At 38.3% G+C, this 21,597-nt stretch overlaps 1 protein-coding gene across 2 annotated transcripts in view; it reads left to right on the forward strand.

Annotated features, from left to right (window-relative positions):
- FSTL5 (follistatin like 5) overlaps positions 1-21,327 on the forward strand; it is a 913,616-nt gene extending 892,289 nt beyond the window's left edge. For both annotated transcript variants that reach the window (XM_068278842.1, XM_068278843.1), the window contains 2 exons: positions 8,282-8,406; positions 14,518-21,327. In XM_068278842.1, coding sequence (XP_068134943.1) covers positions 8,282-8,406; positions 14,518-15,220 — 828 coding nt within the window. In that variant the 3' untranslated portion in view covers positions 15,221-21,327. The remainder of the gene's footprint in view (positions 1-8,281; positions 8,407-14,517) is intronic.
- Positions 21,328-21,597: the final 270 nt, after the last annotated feature.

Below are 21,597 nucleotides of genomic sequence, written 5' to 3' on the forward strand. Positions count from 1 at the left end.
GGTGGTTATGTCAGGGGTGTGGGGATAAATCTGTGTGTCATCTGCATACAGATGATAGTTAAAACCCATGAAGGAGATAACCTTGCCAATGGAGGATGTGCATAGGGAGAACAGTAGGGGGCCAAGGACCAAGCCTTGGGGGACCACCACCGAGAAGTGGCTGGGGGTGGATGAGGACTCTTTGAAGAAGGTTGTGAAGGAGCGGTTGGAGAGGTAGGATGAGAGCCAGGCCAGGGTGAGTTCATAAATACCCATTAACTGGAGGGACTGGAGGAGTAGAGGATGGTCTACTGTGTATATTTACACATAAATATAAAGAACAAAATTCCCACAGCTGCCAGACTCATCCATTCTTATCACCGCTCCGTATCCACATCCCCCTCTGTAAATCCCTGCACTGGCTCCCTATCTGACTCAGGATAGGTTTCAAGATTTTATGCCTGGCCTATAAATCTGTGCATAAAACTTGCCTTACCTACATCTCAAAACTTGTTCACAGGTATACACCAGGCCACTCCCTCCAGTTCTCTAATGGCCTTCACGTAACTTCCCCACACATTTCCCACCCCCATGCTCACCTGCAGGATTTCTCAAGACCCGCTCTCTCCCCCTGTAACTCCCTTGCAACTTTCTTCAACATATTCAAGCAAGCTCACAAAACCCACCTCTTTAGGATGGCCTACTCACCCCCTGCCACACAGTAATTCTCTACTGAATACTTATTCTACAGCCCTACCTAGTGAGTTCATCTCCCCTTACCTTAGATTGTAAGATGTTGGCATGGTCCCCCCTTTCCTACTGTATTCTACATCAACGTGTGCTCCTTTCCTATGACCGCCTCTTACATGTATTACTGGGCCTACATAACCACCCTAAAATGTCATGATCATGTATTTTGTATCCTGTTTGCCTTGTATAACTTTGTCCTATGTTGTAAAACCTTGTTACGTTACATCTGTCATCCTTTGTATCATTGTATGTATTTATTGTCCAGTGCTGCATAATATGTTGGTGCTTTATAAATACAATAAATAATAATAATAATAAAAAAAAAACAATCTACACACACATAGAATCTTGGTTGATATTCAAACCAGACACTCTGGTGCTGCAGGGCAAGAGTGGTTCCCTCTTACCAACTGTGCCACCCAAACGGTAATATTACATGTAATAAATCCCTCCAATGTGTGAACTCACACTGCTTATCACTTATTTTATTTTTGAGCGGTTTGTACATTTTCTTAAAAAAAAACTGCTAACGTGTCTTAGTGCAGATCTGATATGTCCTTGAAGAGACAGCAAAAGCATGGCAGAGAGAGCCCTGCTACTTGAATGCAGTGGAATTACTCTAGGGATGGCCAGGTGATTTATCTTCGGACACAACAAGCATCACTGTATCTTGATAAGAGGCTGTGAAGACACATAAGAAAATCTGAGAACTGTGAAAAATGTTTATACTTGTCTGGATGAATTACTTAGAGACAGTTTTCAGTTACACAATTGCTCTGCATGTTGCAGGAGAAAGATTACCGCTTTATTCAAGCTTTGAGAATTAGAGTGGTAATGGGCTTAGTAGCAGCACAAATATGTAAATTAGTCACATGTAAATGAGTGTAAATTATACATGAAATGCATTTTGTCATGGCAGGAAACTTACTTTAGTAACTGTATAAACACAGTCATGTGGGAGGAGGCCCACAGAGAAGATTTAATTCAAAGGAAAAAAAATATATTTTTTTGTTATGAATAGTGTGGAGACAGATTAGAATCACTTGAGGAGTTTTACTGCTGTGTGTTTCCCTGTTTGAGAGATATCTACTCACTAACTAACACTTTCGTATAAATCTTCGTGATAACAGGACAGGAACAGGAAAAACAAAAAAACTATATTATTACAGGTAGTCCCCGGATTACGAACGCCCGACTTACGAATGACCCGACGATACGATACGAACGCCTGCTGACCCGCCGCGATGACGTCACGCAGCCCGGGGACTACCTCTTGTGCCCACTTTCCTAATGCAGAGTATGCGCAGCGGAGGGCGCAACAAGTCTCACCTTCTTCCATGGCAGCTCCGGGCCACTCAGCGGCGTACTCTCACCCCTCAATGTTCCTCCCAGCGGTTTCCATAGCGTTGGGTAATGATGCAATCAGAAGGAGCCACGGGGTCTCCTTCTGATTGCGTCATTACGTGACACTAGGGAAGCTGCCAGGAGGAACATTGAGGGGCGAGAGGACACCGCTGATTGGCCCGGAGCCGCCATGGAAGAAGGTGAGACTTGTTGTGCCTTCCGCTGCGCATACTCTGCATTACAGGGCACGAGAGACACAGAGGGGGGCACGAGAGACAAAGAGGGAGGGCACGAAAGACAGAGGGGGGACACTGGAAGCACAGGGAACACAGATGGCACAGCATCCCGACTTAAGGATGGATTCAGGTTAAGAACGAGCCTACAGTCCCTATCTCGTTCGTTACCCGGGGATTACCTGTATTTACTAGTAGACCCAAGCCATTTAAAAACGGGCTCTAGGTCTTTGTTTTTTTTGCTGCCGCCACCAGTGCGCGTGTGCGTGCCCACCCGCCTCGCCCACCTCCCTTGCCCGCCTCGCTCCCTGGTCCCATCCAGCTGTCCGTTACTGCGCACATGTGCAGTAGCAAAAAACAGGGACACAGGGACAGCTAGACGCAGCGAAACAGGGATTTTATTGTATAAGATTATTTAGCACTGGCATCTTCCACTGTGCTTTATAAAGTGTGTAGTCTTGCCACTAGCTGTGCCTCATTTACCATCATAGTTTAGGGCCAATTTAGTGAGAAGCCAATTAAATGACACCTTAAGTGAGAAGACTATGGATGCTGCCTTATTTATTTCATTTTAAACAAAGTACATTGCCTGGCTGTTCTGCTGATCATCTGCCTTTTGATACTTTAGCCTCCCTGGCATTCAATTTCCCCAGGATTTCTGTGCAAAAAGTGATCCAATTAATTTTCATAACCTTTCTTTTTTCCTGTAACTTGCCAAAATGTGTGAAGCAAGGGTCTAGTATACAGTGCAGGTCTAGTACAGTGCAGGAGAGTATTGACGTGTATGCACATCAATACTGTTCACAGCATGCTTTGTATTGACGTTTGTAACCGTCAATAATGCTAGGGAGGTTAATATATACACCCTGAATGAGCATGCAGATCACACTGGGACCCCCGAAGAACGGTGAGGTTAATATTTACCTACCGCCATCCAGTGCAGGCATAGTAACGCTTTTCCATTTGGGCTCAGGTGGAAATAGCAGAGCCTGATCGGGTTCACTCTAGCGCAGTGTGATGGTAGTGTTTTGAACCTTGTTAAACTTGTCTAACAAAGTAACATATAGTTTATATTTCATTTGGTAACCTCTTGCAATTAGTTCCTTATCTTCACATGCGCTCTTGCTAGTTTTGGCTTTAAGCAAGAATAAACAGAACAACAATGTGCTTAGACTATCAAAAAAATGTTTCATTTGTGCTGCAGCAATAAACTCTAATAAAGGGTAACATAAAAATGAGCATATTGTGAGTCACATAAAATATACTGTACAAATTTAACAAAGGCTATTGTACCCATAGGACACATTAACTGGGCATTCTTAATGCATCAGCATGTGCAGCATGTGTTTACTATGCGTTGAGCTTAATGGTAGCATATAGTCAAACAGTATTTTTTTTCTACAACTATAGCAAGACAGAAAACATTTCAAATATCCCTTCACTATATTATATAGCGATATGCATTTAATAACATCTGCCCATTCCATGTCATTGTATCCTCTCTGCGCTATTTTATTAATAAACAAGAATAACTGAGGGTGTCCCCTCATGTAGCTGCATCTGAGCACAGTGGTTGCCATGCTCACATGACAAGGGATGTTTTTTCACGTTTAGGTAACAACATTGCATGTGAAACATGACATGTGTGGTGTTACCGAGTGCTGCCATTTTTCTGCAAATGCAGCTGAACGGTGCTTGTGGCTGGCAGTCGGGTGGCTGAAATGCTTGACAAAAGAGCAGTTCAGCTATCCATGGTAAAAAAAGGCCTATGAGGTGAAGCCAGTATACTCAGGTATACTCAGGTATAGATAGACATGATTGATGAAATGCTATTTTAAGTTGTAGATTTGGTTATATACTGAAATTGGGCAAGTCAAAATCAGTTTAAACTGTACATACCTGCTCCAATGTCAGTCAATCTTCTGACAAACTGCAACCAAATGTGTATCAACTAGAGATGGGCTGAACGGTTCACCCACAAACGGTTCTAGGCAAACTTTGGGTGATTCACATTTACCGGCGAAGGCGAACTTTTCCGGAAGTTCGGTTCGCCCCCATAATGCTCCATTACGGTCAACTTTGACCCTCTACATCACAATCAGCAGGCACATTGTCACCAATCAGACTACACTCACTCCTGGAGCCCCACCCCCCCCCCCTTATAAAAGGCAGGCAGTGCCAGCCATTACAGTCACTCATCTGCCTACAGTAATTAGTGAAGGATCAGCTGCTGACAGACTCTGCTAGGGAAAGTTTAGTTAGGCTCTTGTAGGCTTGTCAGCTTGCTCCTTGTTATTCCTCAAATAGCACCCCACAACAGCCTCCTTCCCTCCTTCCACGGAGGAGGAGGATCTTGTCTTCCAGGGATTTGTAGGATGTGAAAAGCACACTCACATACATTTGCCAGGAATTGAACCCAGGTCAACTGCTTGGAGGGCAGCTATGCTCACCACTATACCACCAACACTACAGGCTGAAGCCAGCCTAGCTGGCCTGGGAGGATGAAAAGCTAGGTGGCCATGCAACCATTCTTGTTAACCTAAAGCTTACTTGTGTCTTACATTTGTATACAATCTTTAAGTTTAAGAAGGGTACATTAGTTGAAATAGTTACACGACAATCAATGTTACAGCAAGGCCCTAATGACACTTTCACTTAAGGGGCTATGTGAGTGTGCTTTTCACATCCTACAAATCCCTGGAAGACAAGATTCCAAGTATTTGCCATAATTGGAATCTCAGTTCCATGTAATAATTATTGAAATACATGTAAAAATTGGGCTGTGACATCCACAAAAATGAATCAGTGAATAACCAGATATCTAATTCTATTTGTCAGTATTAGAGTGTTTAATATGATATTGAGTGGGACAAAGGATATGAGTGCTAAAGTATTCTGCCCTCCAGCCCTGAACTACAAGAGCCCAGACATGGGCTAGCTGAACACTGAATGTGTGGATTACTTATGAATACAATTAGATAGCTGATTAACGTTGTATTAACTTTGTGTATTCCTCAGCCAAGTTTTTATATAAATAAAAGTTACACTTCCCCCCCCTGGCATTTTAGGCTGAGTGTGTTTAGAATCCCAGAGCTAGCAGAACCATACAGGGGTCCTTTACAAGTTATCTTTTTATTTAAAGAGGAACTCCAGTGAACATTTTACCGTTGACAGGTGATGTAGCTGCTGCATAGTTTTTGGCAGTTGGAAACAGCTGTAAACAGCTATTTCCCACAATACAGCAAGGTTCACAGAGAGGAAACTGCCAGGAGTACGTAATTTTCTTGTGGGAGGGGTTTCTTGTGGGGGGAAGGGGGGGGGGGGGGTTCACCACAATATCAGCCATACAGTGCCCCCTGATGCTCTGTTTGTGAAAAGGAATAGATTTATCATGTAAAAGGAGGTATCAGCTACTGATTGGGATAAAGTTCAATTCTTGGTCGGAGTTTCTCTTTAAAATAAAAGGAAAAAGAGAAGGTGGTTAGTATGCAAAGTTTCAGCCATAAACGCAAACCACTATTGTAGAAAATTTTAAATTACATGAAAACACATAAATTAAAAGTGCATTTCTCCTAGAATAAAATGTGCTATAAATTAGGTTTCTCCTATGCTGCTGTCATTTCCAGTATCTAGTAGAAATCTGACAGAACTGACCGGTTTTGGACTAGCCCAACTCCTTATGAATAGCTAATTTTACTCTGGAAGAAACCTACTTCATATTTGTATTGTTTACATCTATTTTAAAAGTTAACATTTTTCACAATAGTGTTCCTTTAATTCAAAGTTATATAATCAATGAAGGCTACCATCTTTGTTTCATTTGAAAACAACTTATCAATATGTTTTGGTGATTCTCAGCCCACATAACTATTGTATGAAGACCAGATGTTATGGCTCAAATCTGAATGCACTGGCAGCTACATGCTTGATCCTAGTGAATACCCAATACTCTACTGAAGTTACAAGATCAGCATGACCATGAGGCAACTGGCATTGGTTAAGATAATATAGATGGCAGCCTCCATGTTCCGTTCACTAATCATTTTATGCTTTATATACTATCTGCTTATGCAGCAGTGACAATAGCTATAAGTGAATTATAAGTATCTCTTGGGAAACTCATTAGTGAGCGCTGCAGAACTTTCTGACCTTGTTCCCTGCTAGAGAGTTCCTCTTTCTGTTGTAATTTGTATAATAGAAATATGAGTTCATTGCTCTAATAAATTCAATGACAACTGTATAGGCCTGGGAGATTAAGAGCAGAAATCTGTAGTCCAAATGAGCTATTAGAAATATGGGCAATTATTTCATAAATAAGAACTTCAAACTGTGTCAAATAACAAAGAAGACAAGGATGACTAAATATGAAGACTCAAGCAAGGTTTGGTAAGGTTTGATTTCAGCCTCCAAAATCATGCAGTGATATTTCTAAATATAACAAAAAAGAAAGAGCTGAATAATAATACTAATAATAATAATAATAATAATACAGCAATAATAATTGCCATTGTTATTATTATTATTTTTATTATTATTTAAAAATCACCAACATGTCATGCCTTTTTCACATGCATAGCTCCAAGACTTATCCCACTTATCCTACTTTACAGATCCCACTTTGTAAAACTACCTCCTTTGTCCTTTTAGAATAGCCTATACCTTAACCACTTGAGGACCGTAGGCTTACACGCCCCTAGTGACTATGCTATTTTTTCCAATTTAGGCCACTGCAGCTTTATGGCCTTGCTGCAGGGCCGTACAACTCAACACACAAGTGATCTTCCCCCCCCCCCCCCCTTTCTGTCCACCAACAGATATTTCTATTGGTGGGCTCTGATCGCTCCCAGGATGTTAATTTATTTTATTATAAATATTTATTTGGTTTTATTTTTACTAAGTATGCTTTTTTTCCCTAATTTTGTATCCCTCCCCCGCCAGCCAATACATGCGATCGGCTCTCATAGACATCAGCCTATGAGAGCCGACCACTCTCCTGCCTTCCAAGGAAACAGCTGTGCCACATGGCTGTCCCCAGTACAGTGCTGCCGTAGATCGCAGCCTTGTACCATTTAAATAGACGGGGTCACCATCTAAGAATTTCCTAGCGGCAATGGCGAGCGGAGCTCCGTCATCCAAGCCAATTGGCGTTACGTGGTCTTTAGGTAGTTAAAACAGAGTTAAACAGTGAACCAAGCACTATTTTTAGCACCAAGGGCAACTCAATAGCACAATAAATGTACATGCCAACAATGTGGCTCATTAATAAAAAGCACTTACATTTTTCCTCTTCTTTTTACATTTAAAAGTTTGGTAGAGGGTTTTATTAACCTTCTTCCGAGGCCTGTCTGACCGCAGAAATTTCAAGCAGATAAGGACTGGTGTAATTATTGAATTGCAAACATTAGCAGAGATCAAACAAAAGCTTTCATAAGCAGGGAGGGTGGGTAGGTAGGGCGCTCTGTTTCAAAGAGTTTAGAGAAGTCTGAGAAGATGCTATCTTCATATATTCCCCTGGATAAATAATAGGCAGCTAGAAGGGGACGGGGTAACATGGCAGCTTTTGTAGCTATTAGAAATCAGGGGGGGAAAGCGGTGCTTGGTTACCTTTAAGATCCACCTTTTTAAAATCAACAACATCATACTTTCTGTTCCAACTATTTAGCACTATCTAACCACCATCCTTTTTATCCTATATTTTCTTATATTCACCTACAGTGTATTCATGCAACTGGCTTGTTGACATAAGCAACACACCCACAGTTCCCAAATATTGTAACACTCACCAAGTGTTTTAATGAAATTTTCATCATATTAATCTTATGCATGAATATAGTAGGATGCATTGATGCTTCTAGACAAGCATATACAATTTTACGATTGCACTTCAATGTTATTGTTGCATTGTTTTCTGTAATTAGGATTCTGGTAAAATGTGCCCTTACAGTTTTAACATATGTTATTTGTTTTGCCTGTAGGTCATAACACAAGCAAGCGGAAGTGTATCACATCATACCATCCACACTCAGCCAGTTGGAAAACATTTTGACAGAGTTGATGACTTTTTCATTCCTAGTACCACACTGATAATTAATCATGTCAGGTAAAAAAAAAAAAAAAAAAACAAACAACAACAAATGCTGGTCTTTATGATCCAAGACTAAAATAACGACGTAGAACTGTATGATGATGTTTATATAGTCATTTTAAGCTTTAATCACGATCACAATAGTCACGGAGACGCGTATTTTTAGGAGGACATAGGGATCAGGTGGACTATGCTTACTTTAAGCAGTATCCGCGATACGGACGGATCAAATAAATGTTTCTGCCCGCATTTACAAGTGCCCAATAATATGAGAGCACAGTGCGCTAGTGCCTGTTTGTTGTGTATAGTAACCATGGCGACATGGGCACCTCCCCATATTATGGGTGACCCAATGGAAATGCGGAACTAAACTTCAGCATTCAGAACCTCCGTATAGCGTCCCCGTGACTTGCGCAACCAATCTCAGCACGGAGGGTATGACGCGACCGGAAGGGGCGGAGCTCAGTACCCCGTCTTAATCCCGGAAGCGCCAATCCTCCATTGTTAGTGGTACGCAGCGTGACCAAGCGTCAGGAGACGCGAAACGGCCGTCGCCAAGCCACCCTAATGCCCACCACCCACCTCCACTAAGTCGACCCACCTAGGATACGTAAGATACACCTTGCACTTTGTCTGTTACAGTTTTTTCTGTGGAGTACTTCAGATACACCTCAATGCAATTATGTCACAATGTTGGAAATAAACCAGAGGACGGAAGGTGCACGCCTCTTTGTTCTTTTGCCGAAAAAGGTAAAAAAACAAAACAAAAAAAAACAACAACAAATGCTGGTCTTTATGATCCAAGACTAAAATAACGACGTAGAACTGTATGATGATGTTTATATAGTCATTTTGTTTTAAAAAAGCACATTTTTATATTTTGAAGGGAAGTTCAATGTAATTTTAAAATAAATCCATTTCTGTGGATAAAAAACAATGTTCTCTAGGTTAGCTGTGTGCTCTGCCAGGATTTCAAATGATCCTTACCTTGTTCATATGTGGATATATATATATGAAACAAAACTATGGTTATTCCTTTTAATAGGAATTTTACACAGATGTGTCCATCTTTTAAAATTACTCTGGTATTTTTAAGGAACAGAAGGCATCCCTATAAAGACACCCCAATAGTTGTGCCAAGTTTCACCTTGTTCTCATTAAAACAAAAAGCATTGCCAAAAAGACATTGCAAATGTATTATCCATTCTCTGTAGTACATTACTTGTAGAGGTAGATAGGAACTTGAGCACTTTGTGCACCAAATGAAATTCCTTAAATAGTGTATTGTTGCCATAGATGCAATTATCCACTGCAAATTGTAATGAAAATATAACATTTAATAACATTGAAATGCAAACTGGCTAATGTAGAACTGGCAAATGTATCCGTTTTATTAAAGGGGCACTACAGTGAAAAACTGTAAAATGTAAAATATGTGCAAACATATACAAATAAGAAGTACATTTTTTCCACAGTAAAATGAGCCATAAATTACTTTTCTCCTATGTTGCTGTCACTTACAGTAGGTAGTAGAAATCTGACAGAAGCGACAGGTTTTGGACTAGTCCGTCTCTTCAGAGGGGATACTCAGTAAAGCTTTTATTCTTTATAAAGATATTCCCTAAAAAGGATTTAAACAATGATGCTGGCCAGCTTCCCTGCTCCCTACACAGTTTTTTTTGGCAGTTGGACAGAGCAACTGCCATTCACTAAGTGCTTTTGAAAAGAAATATGTCCCTGAGAATCCCTTATAAAGAGATGGACCAGTCCAAGACCTGTCACGTCTGTCAAATCTCTACTACCTACTGTAAGTGACAGAAACGTAGGAGAAAACTAATTTATGGCTCATTTTACTCTGGAAAAAAATGTACTTCTTATTTGTATATGTTTGCACATATTTTACATTTTACAGTTTTTCGCTGTAGTGCCCTTTTAAGGAAAGTATTGTTTACAGTTGCCAGTTTATTACTTAAAAAGTTAAATTGAATGCACATTTAGCAAATGGTGGTATAGTGTTAAAGGCTGATGTATTAAATCCATGAAGTCATAAAATACACATTTTAAGAATTTGGTTTCAAATGATTGTGGAACGTTTTCAAATGTCAGTGGATCTCCTTGCCATTACTGATGAAAATGGCATACATGATTAATGTATGCAGCAAAAGCAAGATAACCCCATCGTACATGCTTCATGCAAAGGCCAAACAACAATAGGTAACCTTTACAAAATATCAGTTAAAATGTACATTGCTTTAGGAGTCAGAATTTCTTCTTCTTTTTCTGGCCACCATTGCTAGCTGCATGGTATTGGTATTTTGTAGAATGTATTATGTAAAAAATGAAAATAGGAAAAGTGAGTTCCCTGCATAATGAACCTCTTACAAAGGGCTTGATTCCCAAAGCAGTGCTAAGTGTTAGCACGCCAGTGAAAAGCTGCTTATCACGCGCAAACTGCCTTTTCGCACGCTAATGCTAATTGCACGAGTAAAGTTTAGTGCGCACTACTTCGCGTGCAAAATCAACTGCTTCGCATGCTAAGTAGTGTGATAAGCATACTTTGCACGCAAAGCAGCTGGTTTTGCACGCAAAGTAGTGCACGTAAAAGCTTTTACGCGCGCTAAAATAGCACGCGACGAGTAACAGCTTTGCCGTGCAAACTACTTAGCACCCTAGTTTGCACGTGCAAAGCTTTTAGGCGTGCTAACTGTGTTAGCACCCTTTAGTGAATCAAGCCCAATGTATTTATTTAATTACATTTTTTTAGTGCACTGCTAGACAAAGACAAGACAAATAACATTTATATCGCGCTTTTCTCCTGGCGGACTCAAAGCGCCAGAGCAGCAGCGACTAGGGCGCGCTCTATAGGCAGTAGCAGTGTTAGGGAGACTTGCCAAAGGTCTCCTACTGAATAGGTGCTGGCTTACTGAACAGGCAGAGCCGAGATTCGAACCCTGGTCTCCCATGTCAGAGGCAGAGCCCTTAACCATTACACTATCCAGCCACCAGATGTTAGTGCACCAAAGTCTGGGGCACATTTTTAATGTTGAAGCTTATTTGTAGGCTTTTCATTTTCCCAAAATGCAAAAGAGATTTTCTTATTTCTACTAAAGAATCAAGTGAACTCTCGATGGGGAAGAAAATTATTTTAATTAAAAAAATGAAATGTGATTTGGATTTTGTGTAAAGCCCAGGGGGAAAACATGACAGAATTATGAATGGACTTGGTCTCCTCCCAGTAATATGTATATTTCAGAGATCACACATTCACAGGAAGTGCTTCAGCCTTTGGTCACTTGACCACAGCAGGGCAATGCTGGTTGTTTAATCAGAGCTGCCTTGTTTCCCAGCAATAGGCCCTTCAGAGGTAAACAAACACCCAATTGTCCAGCTGTATTGGAAATAAATACATTTATTGTTTCAAACTATTGACGGAGAAATAAGTGACTCTGTGTAAATAATGCTTAGAGGTTATTTAGAATTACTACTTTCCAAAGATCCTTTCATTGTAGGTGACAAACTATTTTCTTAAAGGGAACCAGAGATCATTAACCATAAAAGTTTAATACATACCTGGGGCTTCCTCCAGCCCCATCTGCATGGATCGCTCCTATGCCGCCGTCCTTAGCCTTCTCCAGCTGCGGTACCAGGTCCTGTCACTTCTGCCAGTCGCGGCCAGTCTGCGCAAGAGAAGTGCGCCCTCTACTTATCTTGAAGAAGGCTGAGGGCAGCGGCATGGGAGCAATTCCTATGGATGGGGCTGGAGGAAGCCCCAGGTATGTATAAAACTTTTATGGTTAATAGTCTCTGGTACACTTTAAAGTGTATCTAGAGTTTTGTTATTGAAGTACAAAATGTCAATGCTACATAAGGCATTTTGCAAAAAAAAAAAAAATGTTATTCAGATGCATACAATATAAAACATCCTGGAGAGAGTGTAGAGCATTTACAGGCACATATTTTGTCCAAAATGACACTTACCGAAATGTACTTAGCCAGACCAATACTGGAATACTTAGACCCATTCCCTCAACATTTGTTTAGGAGAAAATAAGAGATATGTTTGCTACCCTAGATGGTACAAACTTGTTTGCAACCCCATTATCTTTGCTACTCTTAACATTTTCATAACTGGTTCATGCTTGGGCAGATAAGTGTAGTTAATCCAGTAGTCAGGATCCTGATCTCTGATGATGACAAAGGCGGATGCAGAGACAACTCTAAATAGCGCAAAAACGGTTTGTTTAAAATACTTAATATAAAGGTACAAAGAAATAAAAGTTGGCACACTTACACCACCTAGATGACTGACAGAACTGAACCGGGTGGATGACCACTTCTTAGTGCATGGACAGTGGCAGGCAAATCCTTTGGCTGCAAGCTCAGCTACAAATTGGATGGAAGTAAAACCAGTGGAGCTGTCCAAACTCGTTCTCATTCCACTGTGTCATGACATCTAATTTTTGCTGTTAGATGTACCATTGATGTGGAATAAAAACTCCTGCAACACGTTTGAAATGCTGCAGTGTTGTCTCCAGTGCTTCTGCTTGGAGGTACAATACTTAATAACAAGGAAATTACACTTACAATAACTTGCCTAAAAGCATAATTGCCATTCATACCACAACAACTTCAGTATTCTATACTGGGCACTTGATAAGGTCACAATCTATTTTGATTGTAACAAATCTCTATGAACCACTTTTGTCGTATTTTTCAAACCATTTCACACTTAAATTCTATCAAACAATACCTTTCTTTTTAATTGATCAGCCGGTTATGATTTTCTAGACGTGGCCGTTGATCTAGAGTATAAGTATTGGAGTCATGGCAATAGTACACCATTTACAATACAGAGATTTCCATTTTCCCATTTTCTGCTTGGATTAATCCCAAGATTTTCTTGTAGTGAATGTTTCATTTATATGGTTTTAGAACTATAAACCTCCATGGAACTCTTAGGATTTGAAATTTCTTTATTACAAGGCTGAGAGGTATATTTTGTAGACACTTCCATTTTATAATCTTCATGAAATCATGTTGTGGACACATGTCGACACAAAAAGAGGAACAGAGAAGGGAACCCTTGTCGGAGTGATATTTGGTAAAATTGTTGCATTGTATATAATTGTACTGGAAGAATTTGCTTTTTTCACCCATTGAAGTAAAGATAATATTTAAGCTTAAAAATAGATGCAACTTTCTATTAATACAAAACTTAATATGACATATTCAGTTAAAAAATATGGACATTGAATATTTAATGAACCACTTTTCTTTTCTGTGTGCATTGGCATTCATCCAGTCGTAATATTACTAAACACCAAAATAAGCTGCCTTTTTTGTCAAAATAGTTGACATTTTTATATAAATAATATTAAAAACAATAATGTATGTATTTTGTAAGTGAGAAGAATATGGTTAATAATTTGTCATTGGAACTGATTCATGTTTCCATGTTGAACATGAGATTTCTTCTTGCATGCTTATTCATAATAATCTGCTACTAAAATATGTTTGCACTGAATGTCAGTGTTCACATTACTTATATGACCACACTGTACATTATTTTTTAGTGAAGAAAAAAAAGAAGCTATGCACAGGAAGGGCTCAATTGAATGACAGAAAGGGAAAAATCCATTACTTGTAACCTGCCATTATATAGCAGTGAACAAAGACATTAAGTCTTCAGGTATTAATCGTTTAGCTGACAGCTTACTATCCTTTGTAAACCCTGAAACATTCTCTACTTAATATCACAGAAAGCTACATCTGTGAAAAAAGAATGTGTCCCTGATGGAGTTGATAATAACCAAACTCTGCGGGTTTCCAAGTCTGGAGCAGTTTAATTGGTCACTGAACACAAAATTCCTTATTATAGACATACTGTAAAGTCATCATTAGGATCACAATGAGAAGTGACAATTTGAAGCCAGTAAAATGAATGTGTACCTGAGCAATGCTTTGCTTTCTTCATTTTAAATTATATTTCTGTCTTTTAATTGCAAAAGTTTTAAAGTGCGCAAGAATTCAATTGCAAAAGTTTACTAATCTGTAAAAAACAATATCCCATAGATAACATTTGACATTAACGTGACTACTCTCAAAACATGTAAATTCTTCTTCCAGATTTGGATTTATCCTTCATAAAGAAGAGGCAGCTCTGCTGAAAATTGATTTGGAAACCATGTCCTACATCAAAACAGTTAGTTTAAAAGACTATAACTGCATTCCCCAATCTTTGGCCTATACTCACCTTGGAGGATATTATTTTATTCAATGCAAGCCAGATACAACAGGAGCTATTCTTCCACAAGTAATAGTAGATAGTGTAACGGATGCTGTCATTGGATATAATAAAGATGTGACTGGTACGCCCTACGTCTCTCCAGATGGTCATTACCTTGTCAGTGTCAATGACGGTAAAGGAGTCATGAGAGTACAGTTAATAACAATTCAAGGAGAAATAAGGGACTTATTTGACATTCATACTAATCTGCATATATCCGATGTGGCCTTTCAGTCATCATTCATAGAAGCTCACCAGTACAATGTCTATGCAAGCTCAACCACACAAACTGATGTACTCTTTGTAGAGCTCTCATCTGGTAAAGTGAAAATGATCAAGAGTCTTAAGGAACCCGTTAAACTAGAAGAATGGCCATGGAGCATCACAAATCGAATTATCATAGAAAGTGGCCTGTTTGGACAATACTTAATGACACCCTCGAAGGATTCACTGTTCATTTTAGACGGAAGACTCAATAAATTAAACTGTGAAATCACTGAGGTTGAAAAAGGCAACACAATCGTATGGGTTGAAGAAGCATAAAACTTGCAAATTAGGCACCAATATTTTCCCAGTTCTTTTCCCATTAAAACATTTCTTTTCAGCAATTGAGCTTTTGCAGATTTATGTATAATGAAATAATTTTGAAGATCCCAGACAGTTTTAATTTTTCATATTTCAGTGAGTTGCACTTACCCAATTACTAATTAGCTGTACACTTAAATTGTTCTATTATATAACTTTGTATAGTTTTCATAAAATGATGTCTAAAAGGACAAAAAAATAGAAAAGGATTTTAATAGTTTATGGTTATGTTTCATTTGTCAAAATAAGTCTGGAATTTTTAATAACATTTAGGTCTTGTCCCTTGTTTGTTTGTGCCTTGGGTGGAATATTTTATATAAAAAAAAAAAAAAACAAAGGAAATGATAACTCAATTTCAACACATGTTGTGAAGGGTAATTAAGGACCCAAGCATTTTGTTTACCATAAATCTTGAGTCAAAAAGTATAAATTATTCAATCAATTATGTGACAATGATAGTTTATGAAATGTCACATCATGCACTATTGCATAACATATTTTGCCATTTTTGTTTAATTTATCAGAGAGTGATTTCAGGTTAACAACAATTATGTTGATTGTTCATTTAAATTGTATTTTCATTTGTGTGTTGTTTAATTTGAAGGTGTTGAAAGGTTATTGTTTCACACTATCAATATAGAAAACATTAAGTAGCCCATAGTCCTGCATTGTAAAAAATCACATGGATTAGCTATAACACAATAGCTCTTTCAGTCTTTGTTGTTCTACCTTTTGGGGCTACAAGTTTTCACACTTTACACATATATAACGTTCTTATTTCTATCAAAATTATAATCAAAATATTTCAAATAATCTCTGATCTGGCCATGAACAGGCCCATGGAAGTATATGCATATTTATTTATTTAAACAGTAATGTGTTTGGTGTCCAATTTCTTCCACAGCTCTAAGTTTAAATCCATAAAAGAAACATCACTAACTACATTTATTTCTGTGAAACATACTTTTATTTTGGTATCCAACAAGAGACCCGATTCACTAAAGGGTGCTAAGTGTTAGCATGCCAGTGAAAAAGCACTTAGGACGCGAAAATGGGCTCTTCACGCACTAATATGCATGCAACCATTTGCGCGCGCAAAGGTTAGTGCTGCGCGGTGCAAGCGCAACGTGGCACCGGTGCGTTTGAAACATTGCACCATCCATGTGCAAAATAGCCTGATAAGCTATTTTACACGCAAACGGTGGGACGTTTCGCATGCACCGGTGCAACGTTTTGGTTGCACCAACTTAACGCGCGATCAGTAACAGCTTTAGGCCTCATTCACACTTCGTGCGCTTCAGTCCGCTTTTTTTCAGCACATAATGTTAACAGATACATATTGCTGAAAAAAAGCGCACAGAAGCGCATTGGTGTGAATGAGCCCTTAGACGTGCAAACTACTTAGCACCCTAGTTTGCACGTCCAAAGCTTTTAGGCGTGCTAACTATGTTTGCACCCTTTTGTGAATCAAGCCCCAGGTGTCTATGCCTGCCACAGCTCTGGGTAATATTAGAGGGAACAATTAATTATTGCACTGTTATTCGTCACTCAGCATTATATAATAATAGCTGGCCAATGAGAAATGGTAATTCCACAACATTGTGCTTCATTCACAAAAATGTTAGTTTGCTATTTGGGTGAATACATAAAAATGTTTAACTTTTGCCTGCATTGCTTCCACCCGTGACTGTAATTTTTTTTTATGTAATCAAAAGCAAAATCACCCAAAATAAATAATTTCTTATAGAATGCGGTACATACACAAATATATGTACATGTGCTATTCTAGTCATGTTCAACTGCAGCCAATGTGTTTCTGAGGAGGAGTACTTTTGACCTAAAATGTCATGCCATTATGAAGCCATGTTATTACTTACTAAAAATTGAATATACCAGCTGCAGTGGAATTGATTGGATGTTTATTTTTGATGTGTTTATTGATAGGGATAGTAAACCACAGGCAACAGTATCATATTGCTGAGTAGTTTGTTGGTGTTTCCCTGTAATTATTAATTTAATTATACTTTTATGGCATTTAGTCTTAAAGAAAGCTATGAATATTTGTTAGAGCTTGTGCATCTAGGCAGCAGGGGTACTCAAAAATATTAATTTAACAATATGGACATTTGGGTCAATCCATATCTGTACTTGTCGAACTGGGCACTTTTTAAAATGTTTCAGTTAAACCTGGTGACTGATTCAACATAATAGTGCAAATAACTTTGACAATGTGAGAAATAGTGATGTGAAAATTGCATGAAATCAATTATGTTTTTTTCAGTGATTTCTCTACATCAAACAGAAGTTTAGTTACCAACACGTACATGCTGCACTTGTTGCGTGCATTACCTTATTAAATAAGACTTACTATTTGTGGCAATTGAAACTGTTCAGAAGGAGATTTCCTTTACTCATAGCATACCTATGTTCACAAGCTCTTATTGTCATAACCTAAAAATGATTTGTTTAAATTGTAACATTAAAAAAAAAGATTATTGTCAGTTTTTATCTAGAGGTTACTCCTATTTTCTTCATTTAGGTTTGCCCATTTTTGCAAAAAAGAAAAGGAAATGTCTTCCTTTTAATCATGTTACTTATGTCATGATAATCTGATAATCATGTTGTCCATTAAATAATAAGTTGCAAACAACTTATTACTTAACAAAATAGTTAAAGGATAAAAATAATGTGTAATAAGCTATACTAACCAGCAAGTTCTTTTATTAAACTGGATCTGTAAGAAAAAAAAGTGCCCCTATAGGGCCTCTTAAGCCTTGGGGATCTGGGACTGGCTACCCCGAAAATCCCAGACAAGCACCAGCAAGCTGTGCACGGGCGTAGTAGCATGCAGCAATATTTACAATCTGCAATCCTACACTGCTTGGAATAAGATTTCCAATCGTCTCAGGAGGTAATAGCCAAGCCTGATCAGGTCCGCTCTACTACACAGGCATTTAGTCACCTGCGCAGCAAAGCAGACCAACTGGGCTCGGCTATTTCCACCTGAGCCCGATCGGGAAGCTGATGTTGCAGCTGTGCAGGAGAGCAAATTGTAAATATTGGGGCATTTGGTGTTCAGGGGCTGCCATCGCTGGATCTCAGAGGTGTCCCTCACCCAAGGTAAGGACCCCCCGGGGTATTTTTTTTATTTCAGATTTCCTTTAAACAAAAATCAATTGTAATATGAATTGTGGTTAATATGAATTACTGCAAACAAGCATTAATCTTTGAACAGATGGTTTAGGTAATGTTTTACATGATAGGACTCATATAGCCCAGTGCAGTAAACATTTATCATGCTTTATATCTTATTGTGTACATTTGTTGCTGTATCTCTGTATCTTTGTAATACTTAATCAGCACCTACTGAGCCACAAGGACTTCCTATTCTTTGGAACATCATTGATCTTTCCGGCTTTTACATGAAAACTGGCAATCCTGAGAATTGGAAATACAGGGAAGTTATAAAAACGAGTTTGGTATTTCTTAGTTTTCTCTACTTTGAAAAAAGTTTTCTTTTTTTTTATTTAATACTATCTATGTGACCTTTGTGGGGGATTTCCATACTTCCTGTCTGTAATGGAAGCAATAGAAATTCTAACAGATGATAACTCAGGATAGGAATGAAAATCAAAAATAGGTTTTAACCCATGTCTGTGCTACCCAAAATTTCAATTTTTTCTGAAAACAGGACTTTACATTTATTAGATTCAATTGGTTTACCAGATACAACTTATTTGAATACTGGATTGGCTTGATAGCTGCTAAAGGGGTTATAGAGAGTTAAGAAAACCCCTGATGAAAGATTGCAGGACCAAGTCCATGCTAATCTACTAGAAGTGGAATGTGACTGTCTTAATGTTTCTTATTTGTTGTGAAATAACAATACTTTGCATATTAATTATCGGAAAATACAGATGCTAAAGGCAAATCATTCTATAGCACTTCAGTAAACAGAAGCTTACATGGCTCACTGGGTTTGTTTAACAAGAATAGTTTTTGACAGAGTATAGTTAACCAAATAGCTTTTAGAGTAAAATTATTGCATCCAGCAAGGCCTGAAGACAGAAAAGTAGATGAAGGGTGTACAGTAACAAAAGAAGGAAAACTATACAACTGTGTTATGGACTATGCTGTACAATAAAATGCAATGCTAAACATGACATGGTCTATTCAGTGATTAAGCATTTAGAAAAAAAGACAAATAGTTTTCCTGATGCTGTCTGCAACATTCTATACTAAGTCTGTAATAAATATATCAGGGATGAGCAGAAACTACGCCAGTGCGAATTTACGCATCGTAGTTCGCATCTACGCATCGTAGTTCATAGGTGACGTTTCAAAACTACGCTTACAAATTTACGCATAGCGAAGTACCGCTACGCGTAGCTTACGCTACTATGCGTAGTTACCATGTGTATTGCGTAGTAAACTACGAATGCGTTACTAGCGTCCAATTTTCCACATGCGATTGCATGCTTACAAATGTACACATTGGAAAGGGGAATATACGCATAGAAGAGTTCCCGGTATAAGCAATTTAAGGGAATTGTTGCGTAAAATGTTCTGCATACGGACATAAGCATCCACATGCACTACGCTTCACACTACGCGTAATTGCGTATTTTAACGCGTAGTCTATGAAATGCATAGAAAGCGAATATTTGATTTCAAAGCCGTAGTTTGGCAAAGTGTAATTGCGTAAAACTACATGTAGTTCCAGTGTAGCGAAGTTGGCTGACTACGACCATCCCTAATATATATATATATATATATATATACACACACACACACACACACACACACACACACACACACGCCCGCTTTATCATCCAAATGCAATCATGTCTTTTTGCAGTAGCTCAAGCAGCTTTTGCTTTTCATTATCTAATAGCACCTGCGTACAAGAGCAGTTCTCTGCAGAAGGGATGGTTGAGAATGACGATTTCTGATTCTGCGGAAATTCATTTCCACTAATGCCAATTATCAATTCCACGGATTTCCGTTTTCTGATTCTGATTTCCAAGTTGTCTTTTTCTGGTCATTTTTTTGCATTCTCTGATTGGCCAAATACTTCCGCATTGACTCTGCATTCTCTGATTGGTCTAATGCTTCCGAATTCTGTGATATGGCCAAAATTACTGAGTTGTGGTCTGGTAGTATTTCCGCTGAAATCTGTGTTCCATTTTCCCCATTCCAATTGGAACCGGTTTCTGATCTGAAATGTGGACATTTCATTTGCGTGGAATCCGAATGAGCATCCCTACTCTGCAGCACTAATTCAATGCTGGTTAGCAAAGGGAACAGTATGCAAATAGTATTTACTATGCATCCATTGGTAGTTCTTGTATAATCCAGGGTACAAAAAAACTACTCTTATTACCCACATTAGAAATCAGTTTTAGTTATTATTTTTATTTTCCTGAGTGGGTTAGAGAATTATAGCTGCCATCCAAAAAGTTGGATGACAAAAAAATTGCTTGTTTTTTTCTCAAGTTTTATTAATCAGCCCCCAAATGTAGCTTCAGATTTACAGATTTGGAGATGAATAACATAGAGGAGTTGACATTATAGTAGTATTTTGGGGGACAATTACTAGAGAATTAGTGGAGAATTTTAGTACTGCACAAGAATGTGCAAGTAAACTAAACATTTTTCAGTTAACAAAAATGTTAAAATTACCTGAAAAATAAGGTAGCTAATAACATAGGGCAACAATATTAGCCAATAGATACAATAGTAAAATAGGGCTGTAAACCAAAAACGCTGTAGCCATCTTTACATAGAAGTAGGCTTGAGAGTTATATGCTAAATCTGCCAGGACCATAGGGTATTTCTTGAAGCAAAGTCTGGTAGCATTATTCATCATAAGGTTTTCTTTTCCTTTCTAGTTTCTTAATACATTCCTCTTTCAGAAATTTAGAGTGTGAAATAAAACCTTGTAAACCTCGTAATATATGTGTTAAATTAGTCTTTCTCTTTTACATCTTTGTTATATTATTGACACCATGTTGATGTTCTGTGTGTAATAAATGCTTGAAAGAGAATAAACAGTAATGTTTTAAGCACTGGTCTGTGTAATGAATTTACAAGTATTTAAGATTAAAAAAGCCATGTTTTAAAAGATTATTTTTTTCTGATGCACAATATTTACCATCGCAAACCAGAGGTATACAAATCTCAGATCAAACTCGACTGCATTTAATAATATTTCATACCAATTTACTTATGACTGATAGATTCTTACTATGAATTGTTACAGACTTACTTAGATTAATACTGAGAAGATTCAGTATATCCGTTTTTCCTGGCACTTTCTTTCTCCAGAGACAACT

The sequence above is a fragment of the Hyperolius riggenbachi genome, chromosome 1, assembly GCF_040937935.1.
Source record: "Hyperolius riggenbachi isolate aHypRig1 chromosome 1, aHypRig1.pri, whole genome shotgun sequence".
Taxonomy (NCBI): domain Eukaryota; kingdom Metazoa; phylum Chordata; class Amphibia; order Anura; family Hyperoliidae; genus Hyperolius; species Hyperolius riggenbachi.